The 14686-nt window shown below is 37.2% G+C and overlaps 1 protein-coding gene across 4 annotated transcripts; it reads right to left on the reverse strand.

The window, feature by feature from the left end:
* LOC105167456 lies at positions 3624–12282 on the reverse strand. 4 transcript variants are annotated; one of them, XM_011087195.2, is made up of 11 exons: positions 11808–12280; positions 11591–11703; positions 9825–9966; positions 9426–9722; positions 9187–9334; positions 8131–9084; positions 7784–8022; positions 7635–7708; positions 5769–5877; positions 5251–5345; positions 3624–4726 (listed from the first exon to the last, which is right to left on the reverse strand). In XM_011087195.2, exons 2-10 carry the CDS (start codon positions 11644–11646, stop codon positions 5292–5294), a joined length of 2073 nt encoding a protein of 690 aa, XP_011085497.1. In that variant the 5' UTR covers positions 11647–11703; positions 11808–12280; the 3' UTR covers positions 3624–4726; positions 5251–5291. The 4 variants fall into 4 exon arrangements, with proteins under 4 accessions (XP_011085497.1, XP_020551729.1, XP_011085495.1 ...); XM_020696070.1 differs by lacking the exon at positions 3624–4726 and having other exon boundaries at positions 4926–5345; XM_011087193.2 differs by lacking the exon at positions 3624–4726 and having other exon boundaries at positions 5324–5464; positions 11808–12282.

The following is a 14686-nucleotide window of genomic DNA, read 5'->3' on the forward strand; positions in this document are numbered from 1 at the left end:
AAATAACTTGTTATAATCTCAATTACTTTTGTTTTGAAATTATTAAAATGACCAACATTGTTTCCGTTGCTATTCTTATTACCTTAAAAGTCGGCTTGTCCGGTCTGCTGAATAAGTTTTCAGGTCAAGTTTTCAAACGTTGACAACAACGAATGAAAATTTGATTGACGATGAAAGGACCTCTTTTGGTGATTCAGGTGATTAGACCTGAACCAATTTGACTGAGTGGGATCAAATAAGTCGAGGTGCTATTTTGTCAGCAATATCAAAACGCTCTTTGATGTCTATTGTCCCAACTCTTACACCGCAAAATCATTATGGGATGAGTTGGAAAAGAAATAAAATATTGAAGAGCAAGGGCTCGAAAAGTATTATGTTTCCAAGTTCATAAAGTATCATATGGTTGTGGGAAGATCTGTAACTAAACAAACCAATGAGATTATCGACCTTGAGCATGCTCTATCTGATGCTGAGATGAAGCTTCTTGAGAAATTTCTGATTATGTCCATAATGGATAAATTTCTTAAATATTGGAAAAAAATGGCATGTCACTCAAGCATAAAAAGGGGAGACTGTATTTGAATGATCTTATAGTCGCGATCAGTGTATACAAAGAGAACAACCAATTTAATAATCGGGAAAAAAATAAGTGAATAATGTGAACACAAACTAAAAAACTATCAATAAAAACAAAGCTTTAAAAAATAAGAAACCAAAAGTAAACAAATCCTACTAGAACTATGGGCAGGTTGGACACTGAGAATTGTCCATCTAAAAGAGCGAAGACTAGGTATGTAACTGTCAACATGGTTATGGGGGGTTATGGCGGTGCCAACACCTTAGAAGCAAGTGGAGGGTATGTTTTGGTACAACCCGAATTCCTAATTGTTTATGAACTTTTTGATCGGTCGATTGACACTGAAGCAAATGTACACATTCCTGGTCTGCAAAACGAACTTTGACAACCTGATCTACTTTTGAAGTCGAGTTATGTGCATTGAATATAATTGGTACTGAGGCTGAATGTTTGTATGGGTTGTTATTACAACTTCCTTTATAAGCCAGCCTCTTCAACCTATTTTTGTATATTATGATAGTTAAATCACAATTGCAAAGGTTTGGAGTCGTATATACAACCAAAAAACTAAAAGTCACATCCAAATTAGACTTGAGTCTATAAAGGATTTAGTGTCAGACAGAAATAAACATTGACAATATGGGAACAAAGTATGATGTGGCCAATCTTTAGACAAAAGGATTCGACTTTCACTAGTACAAAAACCCAGATTGCGAATGGTATGGAAAACCCATCAGTAACATATCTGCAGTAACAACCCAAGCTTCTAAGTAGAGATCCCACAAAGAAAATTGAATGTGGTATTAACAAGTTGTAAGGTATGTTAGAACACCATTATAGATTGATACTTTGTATTTGGAGTCTATCCCCTTGTAATTTTGGAAAGTGCTAATGTTGCAAAAACAATAAGAAATTTCTCTAAATGGGGCCAAGTCTTTTAGACGAGATGATAGCATTGCATCTCTGGAGATGCCCAACTAAGTGAATGCAGTTGTTTTGCTGCATCCAAGAAATTTGGTTATTCCTGAAAGCATTTGTAAATAGGATCATGATATATAGCCTAAAATATCAACTGTAAAGATTAACTCAAAATTGATAGCTTTTTAATATTGACAGACGTTGTCATAATCACGGGCTCAAATTCAAGATTCAGTTCTATTTGACCAAGTGATAGTTGATGTTAGATAACTTAGATGGTGGTTCAAACCGGAAGGTAACATTGTTAAAAGCAGGTTACAGAAGCTTGAGTTTAAAATCTATAGATTTGTGATGGATTGTAGTAATTGGCATAATTAGTTGTTAATTTGTAACAACAATGTGACCTAAGATATGAATGCAATTACATGATTAAATTCATAGATTAGATTAAGTTAAAAGTTGAGAAAACATGTCGTCCCACATAGGAATATGATGAAAAAATTGATGGTCTTTCATGTATATATACGTGGGGTGAGTGTTTTTACACTCATGCTTGTCCCACATTGAAAGTTTATGTACAACAAAAACTCCTTATATTAAGTTTAATGTCTAAATAATCTTTGAAATGTTATGGACACTAAAGTGAACATGGAATTGCCTTGTTGCCCTACCCGGCTCCAATTGTGGCGCGAACGTTTGGATAATTTTCAGTTTCTGTATATATATTTTTGCAGAAAAAACATTCAAATTCTCTAGGATGGACAAAAATCTATTTTTTTTCTTTCAAACCTAAAACCGCCCATTAAATTAGCCGTTTCAACTGGTTTAATTCCAAAATTGAATTCCAATTTTTGAAGCCTACAAAAAGACTGCTACCACTTCAAATTAGAAATACACCAAGCACCAACACAACCTCTTTCTCTCTCAAATTTCCGCTCAAATTCGAGCAGTTTGTTTTTAAGTTTTCTAAAAGGTATCTAAGTGATTTTCGATATGTTCTTTGATATAATGCAATTCCAATAGAATGAAAATGTTTTATTCTGAAACAAGTTACATACTAACCAATGCAGATAGAAAAAGGGACGTATAATTTTTGCAAGGCAAACAAAAGAAATTATATGACTCGATGGGTAACTGCTTTGAACTAAGAGTCCTTACAATACGACTCTCTTGTAATTTTTTATTTACGTTTCAATAAGACAACATATCTAACTGCTTGCTTGTTTATTCCAACGCGTTCGCCTTGCCAATTTTGGTTTCAATCTGTTTGTTATAATTCCTTTGATTTTCTCGAATTGTTGAATACTTTTTCGAACACCCTTTAGGTTCGGGATTGCTCGGATTACGTCCAAGGAATGTCGGAACTTTCAATGTCTAGGACTGTAGTTTAAGGCAACGGGGAAGACCATCTTTTCTTGACAAGATTCAGACATGTAAAGAAAGGTTAGATGATTGGCAGCGACAAAGTAGTGGATTCTTTGGCTGGAGAAGCAACTATTGATCATTAGGAAGGGGAGCATTCACTCGCACGATGGGCTTGAGAAAGGAACATTCAAAGGTGTATTGGAAACAATGTGGCAAAGCACTAAAATACATTCTTCTTCCATGAATAGGCCAATAAGGGACGTAAGATGAATAAGATTTAGAGGCTCAAAGATAGAGATGGGTTATCACAAAAGGTGGATCCAGAGATGAACTAAGATTTGTTACTACCATACTCCGAGATGGATAAGAAAGGCAATTTTTAGATGGCACTCGTGCCCGGTGGTGTGCCTCCAATTTTCAATCATCATTTTTGGCCATGATCTCATTTCGGTTGTGTTCTCAGTGTCTTACTCTTTCTTGTTCAATGGTTATGAGTTTGGATCCCTCTCCCCCACCAAAGAAGGGGATTCTCTTTCTTATTGTGTGCAAAAGCATTTACTCATTACTCTGCCAAGTAGAACGGGATGGTCACATCAAAGGAATGCACCCGGAGGTTTGCAAGTTGCAATAACCGCTGTCCTTATCAATCCCAGCGACATCATTGATAATTTGTTTCTGGAATGTTGATGGAGCAAACATCCTTCGCATCTCTTTGGGAAAGAAACGAATCAAGATTCTTATCACTAGCATTTTTAAAATGGTCAGTATCGCATCACAACTACTTTACTGCTTGGAAGCAGCAAAACTCAGCCTGTTCGAGTTCATAAACACTGTTGGTAGCTCATTTGGAAAGCCAAGATCCCGAGTAAAGTACGGTTAGTTTGTTCGGAAACTTTGCCTGAATGTTGTGCCAACTTCCACTAACTTGCTGAACCTCCCGTCTCGTTTTTCACAAGATGAAGACTACTTCCTGAAATGTCACCATGCACGACAAGGTAGGCCTTATCTCTACCGTTGCAATTTATTTCTACAGGAGACAGACCACACAATATGATTCACCATGTTATGGACACCTGGAGATAGATGACCGAGACCTCTTCCTTACGCTCTGCTGGTTTATATGGTGGGGCCACGACAAGAGAGCTATGGAGGCTGAGTACATGCCCCCAGACCACATTACTACCTCAGCTCACAGCTTCTCTCAAGCTAGCTTTTTGCCGGCCCAAGGCCAATGCATGCTCCTCTGATCAGGCGATCAGGCTCCAAGCACATTTAAAATGAACTTCGATGAAGCACGTTCAAGAACTCGGGACATTGCAATTCTTGTGGTAACTAGAAATAGTGATGGGGATATCATTGCCTAAATTCTCATATATTCCAGTGGCGAGAAATAGTGATGGGGCTATCATTGCCTGGATGCTCATATATTCCAGGACATGGCTGACTGTGAAACAGCTGAGGTGTTTGCCGCTAGGGGAGCTAGTTACAAATTCAGAGTATAATCATCTTCAAAAGCGCATGCCTTAGCCTCGTCAATGAGCTCCTATCTTTAGCTCAGGATCTCTCAATAACCGCTCAATCATGCATCTTACATGCAATGAATTCTTGCTCTTCTATTTCATTTCTACATATTAGTTGTAGACTCAACTCTCTAGCTCACAATTTGGCTTAAGCATGCTTCACCTCGGGTCGGCGGTTTTTCAATCTCGGCTACTGAAGTCCAAACTTGTCACTTGTCTGATTCTCAATTTGGTTGTTATATATTGATTGCTTTTTCCCCTGAAATAAAAAAGTCGGCTACTGAAGTCCAAACTTGTCACTTGTCTGATTCTCAGTTTGGTTGTTATATATTGATTGCTTTTTCCCCTGAAATAAAAAAGATAACGTGACATTCATATGTACTGGACTAAGAATTTACTCACGCACACGTCATACCCATTAACGAGATTCGAGCAAAGAAATCCTATGTAGCCATACATAAAACATGATGACGAATCATTGAAACAAATCCTATGCAGACGGACATTAAAACATGACGATGAATCATTGCAACAGAACCAACTCATAAATCAACAACATATCGTCATAAGGAAGCTTGAGAGTACCCCAAGAATTGTCAAATCTGTGAAGTATTGGTTTACATTGTGCATTTATATACAAGGAGGGCATTTGCATGGCTAAGTTAGATAAAGCTATGAGCCTAGGGAGATATCAAGAACACAATGAAAGAATTAAAAGGAAAAACGACCTAAAAGATCTCCAACTTAATAGGGATCAAGTCCCCAAGTTTCTGGGTTTCTTTTTTTACCACAACAGTAATCTACTGTACAATTATCCTGATGCAGAAACTACTATGAACAACCGTCCCGCATATATACAGATCATATTACCCGTTGAAGAGTGTTCTTCTCAGGTTGCCTTTGTACGGTTGTCATCTATTCTTTTTGGATCCCACCTGGTGATGGGATTCTTTCCTGCCGGTTGGCTGCAGCAAGTAAACATAGAATGAGGTGAACAGTCGGTAATTCAAAGAATTATTTCATCATCTGCTACCGGTATACAACGTTCATTTGGAGTGCTCTCTTGGCCGCAATGTAATATATTCTACATTGGCAATAGGCATAAGGTAACAGTTTCATATTATTTCGATGTAAGAAAATCTTACATTCATGTTAATCTGTAAAGCAAAAGTTTAAAAGTAAAAAGCTATAATGCACCAATTTAATTGCAGCAAGTTAGAGAAAATTCTTAAGCGGCCACGCCTTTGAAGTTTGAGACAACTTCCACAATCAACTCATTAACTAGAAATTTCAGTTTTGTATTCCGAAATGATATGTGATTGTCAGAATCACCCCTTCTTTTTTTGCAATCAGAAAGAAAATGATGGACATTTGGCATGATTACTCACAATTATTTGAGCGTCAGAAGTCTGCCCACTCTGACTATTTCTTTCAGAACAAACTCTCCTGGCTGCACATGATAATCTGTGGTTGAACTCCTTGATATGATTATAGATGCTGATGTTCATTGCATTCAAGAAAAGTAAAGAGTCAGACACCAATCCAACAGCCAAGTACCAGAAAGTAAATCCAGAAAGCTGAATTTGTGCCTATGAATCAGAACGGTGATCCATCCAAGAGTACTTCATTACATTTTCTGTATTAAAAAATATATAACCTTAGATCCTGTCCAAGTTTATAATCTAGTTAAGGGTTCTTTTGTTGGCAGCATATAACGACAGTTGGGTTAGGAACCAACCAGAGGTTCACTAAATGTTTGGTGACATACAAAATTGAAACAGCAGAGGGGCTTTAGTAATTTTGGTCGACTTAGTGGAGGATGATAATAAACATTTCAATAACCATATTAGAAACTAACAAATCAGAGTTAAATATGAATCATAAAACACTACTTTCCCTGTTAAAAATACCACGAGTAAATCCACTAACATATGTTTGATGCACACCTATACCTCACTTTTACCCCTATTTACCATAGTCATCTACAACCTGTCCCTGTGCCAATTTCCCCAAATTAACCTAACCATTCCAACTTTCAATAAAACATATTCCGTAAATCAGAAGGTGTGAAGGAACAAGAAAAAGACATCTTACAACTTGGCATATTGGAGTGAAGGTCCCGTGCATGGGAAGATGATACAGCTTCAGATATAACATTTGATTCAAAATGCAGTATCCTATATAAAGTTCAAACTCAATTTATTTCGTTTATCATGACCTTATTGGACACTTCAGTTTGTTTCCCACGTGCGCTATTGTCAGGTGCTCAACCTCACCTTTGCATGTCCACAAGCTATATATATTTGACATCAGTGAGTGTAAAATTTGGGAGGGATGTATACCATTCGTGTTGGTGCGAGAAGTACAACAATTACAAAGAGTGAGAGAAGGAAAAAGGAAGTCAGAGGTCATACAGAAGGTAATGGGTTTCTGGACATGGAAGGCTAATAAGTCTGGGCTAATATTTGCTCTGGAGTTATCCCTACCCATAAATAAACACGTCGGTGCAACTATCAGGCATGATGGACACAAGTTCAAGCTATGTTGCAAGTGCTACTTAACCTGTGCTAGAGAGATTTCACCTCTGTACCAGAACACATTGTTTACCTTTTCGTTGTACCTTAACACATGATTCAACGATTATACGAAGAATCACTTCCATTTACTAAACCAGGTGATTCTCAACTTCTGCTTCAAAGACTTCAGAATGCCAGGTCATCTATCCCCTAACTCTAAAGTCTAGAAACGCTATGTATGTGCAGAACACTCAACTTGTGTTTAAAAGGATCATTTAATATCAAAGGAAGCGGAAAGTCTGCTTTCCAGCTAAATAAACCTTTCATACTAATATTTGCTATGGGCCAAAATCTAACAATTGAAACACACTCTGCTCTATAATCACATCATCTCCACCATGCTTCACTTGCCACATCATTTTTTGCACCAAGTTAAGAAGTAACTTACTACTAGATCTTACAACAACCATAGTTTGAAACATTACCTACTCCCTACCTTGTACCATTGAATTATTCCAAAATGTAACCTCCATTTTTCTCAATTTATATTCTACCTAACTCTCAGTAGCTATTTCGGAATCTAAAAATTCATGTTGTTCACACATTGTGTGACATTCTTGATGAACATCCAAGTATGCGAAGTTTGCAACATAAGCAAGCACTCCCTCAACTGGGCAATAAGCAAATAAACATTTACATTTAAACTGAGAACTCAGAAACAAAAGATTGAATTAATACCTTAGTCGGTGTCTGTTGCAGGCTGTGAAGAAAGCCACAAAACCATGAAGAATACTTCGGAGAGCACGGAATACCTGATACAAAAGAACCCTGATAAGTGAACCAAGCATGTAGCACCAATTACAAGGTCAATTCTTACAAAAAACCACCTGGGAGAAAAGGTCATTCCACAGAGAACGCCACATTGAAACCTCGTACGAGCTCACTGTTGACTCAACATCCCTGGTAAAATTGAAAATGCTGCTCGCAAATAGCCAAAAATCTCCAACTAAACCACATACAAATGTACACAAGAAAGCCACGAGGCTAAAAACTCCAAAGACCAGTCGAAACGGAGCATAAAGAACTTCCCACAGAATCCAGATTATTGGATATATAACACATGTTGCTGCGATCAAATACAATACACAAAAGAATCATAGTATTAATAGTCTTCGAAATCTAGAGCATAGAGAAGTACTAATAAAATATTAGCTTAGAGGCAGTGCTAACTCACCAACATTCCACAATACCACCAAGATATACCATAGTGGCAACAGTAAAATCTCGACAATGTCTCCTACCAATGTAAAAGAAGACTCCACCACCATCCAAGTGACCGAAAAGAAACTCACTGCTAGTTGAACAAACATACTCCAAAGAGGAAGGAATAATTCCAAGAACTCAGCAAAAGGTCCAGCCATTGGCTCTATAACGAACGAAAGACATGAACGAACAGTCCTTGTCACCATGAGAAACCACTTGATAGCCTTCTGAGAATTATGAAGGAACAACATAGTTCCCAAATACTTTATTCTCGAAATCATTTCCAATGTTTCGATCCAATCAAACAGGGGTCCAAACAATCTAGATGCTGTTGCCTTAAGGAGGGGTACATTCTTGTACAAATCATAGAATCCAACGAGAACAGTGACGATTGATATAAGCACATAAAGAACTCTTGCCAAAGGACACATCCATGGACGATAAATATGGCAAAATACTGGGTAAGATTGAAGGAAAATAACCCAAGACGGAAGTCCAGCTTCAAGTAGAGTAAGTAACCGTAAATCAGACATAATTATGTCCTTCAGTTTAAATGGAAGGTCGTGATCGTCAAACCGAAACAAAATCAGAACATCCCTGTACAGAGTTGGGTCATGCGTTTCTTGACAATCACTTGGATCAGTGGCCTGCGACATTATCTCAACAGTTGCCTCTTCTTCTTCTCCCGAACAAATCCCAAGGTCACAATAAAGGGATCTCATTACTTTCCTTCTTTTGTATGGAGTATTAGGGGGAGGTGGTGTCAGTAGTCTATTTGTCCTATTTACCTTCTTTACAGGATAAACGCTAAAACTGCTAGTCAGGGGAGATTCATCTCCAACATACAGCTCATCACTTATGTCATCAGTATCAGTGTTGTTTGTCCTAGGGAAACTTTCTTGAGCATCATGGAAAACCTCCCCTGCTACAATCTCAAACTTAGTACTAGAACAAATAAAATTTTGAATAATTGAACTGACATTGAGATACTGGTGGCACACTTGATATGAGGTAATTTTAGAAATACCTAATGTAGCATCCAAATGCTCTTTCAAAAGAATCTGTTCATTGAGTGTCCCTGGGAACCATGAACATATCAACCTTGCTGCTTGTGTTATGCTATCAAATTCCCATCTTCTCATGACTTTAGCCTCTATTGCAAGTGACGTATCCGTCTGAACAAGGCATACAAAGGAATGGAACTCAGACGTCATGGAACAGATGTCAAACTACAGCACTTAAATGAATACCTCAAATAATAGCTACCTGAAGCTCATTCAAATAGTTAATACCACGTACATCACTCCAAGCAACCTCAAACACAATAAAGCCGTACAAGGTTCTATGCAACTTGCTGTTCGCAATCAAAGAATTGCGAAGCTTCTTTACCGGTAGCAAAGCCCTCTTCCTGGACAACATCAAAGCATCAATCAATGAGAACCACTTTTTGAAGTTTCTGAATTTCCCTGTGTTTGATGAGGAAGAAGCCTGTAACTCTGAAAGTTCTCCTATCATCTTTCTGTCTTTCCTCCCTTTCGTGTTCGCGAAGGGGGACAACCTAGACTGTATAATTATCAGAAAAGCATTTTCAAAACCTGAGTTAGTGACTAAAATTAAAGATCCGGAATCCTGCTAACTAGAGTGAGGCAAAGATGCTTCAGCAACCTTAGTAACCATCAACTGCCACAAATGTGTAGGCCGCGACACAAGATCTTTTAACCATGGCCTATTGTCCACCAAGATATAGAATTTTCCACTGTCAGAGGCCATAAATAGGCTGAGATGTGAAAGATAGGACTGTAAATCCCTGAAAAACATATCATGGTAAGTAATCAAATTGAGAGCCACATGCACCATCAATTTTAAACATAGGCAAAAAGATGAAGGAGATTATGCTCAGCACCAAACTTAGACGAAGGCACAGGGTATACATAATGGTATATGGCATGGAATTAGACCAGGACAGGATTCCTCAACACAACCTCAATCCCATGGTCTCGTCAGGTAAAAATCACCACGTGATAAGCCCAACAGGCAAATTAGTCCTGCTGCTCGACAGTAACACAAGACCTCAAGGAGCAAGTGAGAGTTGCAGGAGCTTTACCCAAACAACCACTCAGAACTATCCTTTATCTTGGACTCAGAAGCATATTCCAGTACATGAACGATAGGAGAAGACACCAAATGGGCCCACAGGCCTATCTCCGTTTGGAAAGTCAACAGGGCCCAGCCAGTAAGAATAAAACCATTAAACGCTGACTCTCCACTTCTTTATATGCTTCATTCTAACCAAGAACCTGGAGCTAAGTTGCATTATATATCCGTAACAAATTGCAAAAAACCGATATTTATAGGTGATTTAAGCTGTGGAGTTTGCAACATCCCATACACGGCAGCAAGAAATACTTGTACTAGTCAGTTAATTTCATCAGTCAACCCAATCAGTACTATCCTTTATTCTAAAAAGACTTGGAACTCATTTTCTTGGAAAGTAGACGTCGAGTAATTTTTGGATTTATATTTCAACGGGAAGAGGGGAAGAGGGGAAAAGGGAACATCTAGTCCTGATCAGAAAGAGGGAGGAGAAGCAATAGAGAGAGAGAGGCTGGAGAATAGAAGCTGAGGTCCTCTAGCACTGGCCTAGAGGACAAATCTAGCCAATTAGGACATGGTTACTTCAGATCATTAGCTTGTATTGGACTAATAATATAGGCTAGTCCAATATTTACTAGGTTGTGGTCGGTTTGGCCAATAACTCCTTTTGCACATTGAAGTAAACAAAAAGTAATTTATTAAATAATAATCATATTACACACATAATTCGACTTCAATCATATCTTTCATTAATCATATCTTTTAAGTAAGCATGCTCTTAAGGTACCGGTAACCGAAGATCCACTATCCCGCAAAAACTGAAAATTTTCATATCTGGAAGAAGCCTCCAAGCCATGATTTCAGGAGGATAAGGACTGTAAATGTGAATCTGAAAATACATACACTTAAGCTATGTAGTCATTTCACCACCAAAAGGAAAAATACATTCTAGGATTGTTTTCAGTTAAAAGGGTATGATTTAATAAAAAAAGTTCTTCATACATCACACCTATGATTTACTAACAGATACAAAGTTTTTAACCTTGCAAAACTGAACCCACCACTATCGCATTACCTCTGCACATTATACAGAGAACCAATACCATCTAACACAGGCCAAAGGCCAAGTACCTTAAATTACATTCCAGACAAGAACATGCACATACGATTGTAATCTTAAGAGACATTCAAATGGCTTATCAACAATAAAAAAAAACCAGCTCCACGAATGTGCATGCATATGACGCATCAGCAAATGAAAGAGTCAACAAATTCAAACACAGCACATAAGCCTTCCAAAACTACATTAAAACCCAGAATTGAAAAGATGATTTTACCCTATTTGTAAGCCTGTTAACGGAAATACACAGCGGCCATTGTCTCCGTTCCCCATCGGCCACAAAATGAGTCCTTAAACCTCCCTTATTTCTCAAACTTACACCAGCCACCTCTGTTCCATCAGATTAGGAACAAATTCACAACATTGATCAGCAACTAAAAGATGATCCAGCCCCCCCAAAAGTGAATATATTCGCAAAGAGAAGGAAGCAAAACCTGAAGGAAAGAATGCTGAAGGAATCTGATCAAGGAAATTCCATAACAATTCCTCACAAGAACAAGCAAAACAGCAAGCACCACCGCCAAACTTCATTAAACAAAAACGAAATCCAAGAAGAAAGGCGTAAAAGAGTTGGGCAAAAGCAGAAGCAACCGACGGCGAAAATTGATCTGATGCAGGAATCAAAAGGGCAGGAACAAGCACGCCCACCGATACAGACACGGGTCCCCTAAAGAATGTCAATACTGAGACGACTCTCTACGGGGAAAAAATCAGCAGAAACAATAAAGGCCCGCCATTAATATAATGCAAGATTTCTAGAATTTATTACAGAGGGTATAGGAATTGGGATTTGGAATAAAGGGTTTTACTTTGCTTATGGGAGAGGTGGTGGGCATAGAGCAGGGACACGTTGACTGCGTGTCTTTGTGCGTCCTCTGTGTGTGTGTGAGAGAGAGATAGGGAGATTGATTAGAGAGAAAGCGACGTCATCCGGTTGAACCATTGCCATCAGATTTTGTTCTGATCCAAAAAGGGTAAAATGGTAATTCACTCCAGGCTTCCCGCCACCGCCAGCCGTGTAACTGTTAACATGGGATATATCATATATCCTCATGTCATGTGGCCTCCCTGTTTTTATTACAATATATATATATATATATATATATACATATACATACATATACCCTCATGTATTTTATAATTTATATTCAGTTTTAATGTAATAAAATAATGACAATTATTGTAATTTTTCGGATCCAACATTCTGAAAAAAAAAATTCATAAAGATCACGAAAATGTAATTTAAATAATTACAGTTGATAATGGGGTGAAAATTTTATGTGGGATTTACGATATATTAATAGCTGTAATTAATTAGGATTTCGATAATTTTCAAAAGTCACGCCTTAATATCATTTTTACTTTGATTTATTAGTTCAGATATTCCATTTAATCACCTTCAGTTCTTTGTTTAGTTTATTTTGAAGCGGGTCGGTATAATTAGTAGCTAAAACTCATTACTATATCTGATTATGGTTGGATTGCAATTCTAAAATTATTTATACCACCCCTCGTCGTGCCGAGTTAAGGAGGCCTAAGTGATATAGTCGATGATATAGATCAAGGTGCTTAACTCCTTCACTCGGCCTTAGGTTGATGTGTTGATCTAGTCGTACTTGCACTCGTAAAAGTCGATAAGAGTAACAATGGATGTGTCTCAATTACATCCTTCCGATACTCAACCTGGTAAGGTTGGTACGAGAAATAGTTATTAAATGCAATAACAGAATATATCTGGCATTTGAGATTACGCGTTCATAGAATGGTCGAACTGCACGACCCAATCTGGGCTACTAATCCGAAGATGATATGAAGATCACAAGTAGTTATTGAAAAAATGGTGATTAAAGTTAAAATTCTAATTAATGAATTTATTTCGATCAGAGCAAATGATTAGTCCGATGTGCAATACACATCAAGCTCGTCACACGAGAATACTGATGGATGGCTCCCAATCATCATCAATCGTGTAAAGTAGACCAGATACGTGTCAATCACTAAGGTGGTCGATACTTCAATTGTAATGATGTGTCTATTCTAATGAAATGATATGTCCTTTAAGTAAAATAGTAAATGATGCATCCATCGGGATAAAAAAATAGCTATTCTACTCACAACGTCTTCCATTTTTCAATCGCACATGCTTATTCGGTGTTGCATTTCCAGTTTCAATAAATAGGTCCATCCCATTTCAATTTATTGTATCAATTGGAAAAGCATTTAAGAGCACTTCAAAATATTTTACAAAATCAGCATTTCGTCTTTTATTTAAAGAATTCCAAAACACTTCTCTGATTCCCTGTTTTTCAAGATTCGTAATGTCAGTCATTGTATTTCAGAGTACAATTATAATTAAAACTCAAACATCATTGCGGGGCAATATTATCATAAAGTAAAAGAGTCCGACTCTCGATTCGATCAAATGAACACAATTATCGCACTATAGATTCCATTCAGAAAAATGGAATGATTCTCAAAAAAATTATGCAACTATAGCAAAAGGATCCTAGCTATAGTCAAGTGTGTTTTGAAATTTCAAGATGATTTATACAATAATTTTTTTTTGATTATGACAGACTGCAAAGCAGCCAAATTTATGTTTCAAAAGGATTTTAGACATGATGTTTCTAAACAAATGTTTGCAAGATGGCAGGCTCAATTAGCCCCATTTGATTTTGAAAATACTTTATAAAAAGGGAGAAGATAATAGTCTTCCAGATTTCTTAACTCGGGAATATTTTAATAAATGACAGGCATGAACTCCCGAGATCGGGGATCTTCCTCTTATAGAGGAAGAGGTGGTCGAGGCAAAGCACTTGAGATTATATCTCAAAATGGAAAACAAAAGCTTATAGCTATGGATTTAACACAAGATCATGAATATCAGGCATTCTTGGAATATAAAAAAGGTCAGCAATCTCAAACTGAAGGGAATGATAGTCCCTCATATGCCAAAATAATTGGTGATGAAGAATCTGAATCCAATAATATTGGATTTTCAAAAACCCAACATAAAGAAATTATATTTCTTTTGGAAGAAAAAGATTTAAAATGGAAAAATGATCCTTGGGTTTTAATGCAAAGGTATTTGGATAATTCATCCTTACCAGCAAGGACTTATAAGTCCAGATTCTTTTATGAACAAATACTTGTTCAAGATGGCTCATGTGAAATATCACATTTTACGAGTACTAATAAAGAAATTTATAATTTCAGCAAAATGATTATAAAAAAGGTTATACCTTTGGAAGATTGGGGAATTTCTCCTATGAAAGATAAAGAAATTTTGATTAATAAATCAGCAGTAAAGTAT

The sequence above is a fragment of the Sesamum indicum genome, linkage group LG8 (genome assembly GCF_000512975.1).
Source record: "Sesamum indicum cultivar Zhongzhi No. 13 linkage group LG8, S_indicum_v1.0, whole genome shotgun sequence".
NCBI lineage: Eukaryota > Viridiplantae > Streptophyta > Magnoliopsida > Lamiales > Pedaliaceae > Sesamum > Sesamum indicum.

Excerpts from the sequence above, each read along its gene's own strand:
- LOC105167456 (XM_011087193.2), bottom strand. The coding sequence starts at position 11,646 with ATGGGGAACGGAGACAATGGCCGCTGTGTATTTCCGTTAACAGGCTTA. Across the intron at positions 8,023-8,130 it reads GGTGGTATTGTGGAATGTTG|CAACATGTGTTATATATCCA; the intron begins GTGAGTTAGCAC and ends ATTTGATCGCAG. Across the intron at positions 7,709-7,783 it reads GGAATGACCTTTTCTCCCAG|GTATTCCGTGCTCTCCGAAG; the intron begins GTGGTTTTTTGT and ends CTTTTGTATCAG.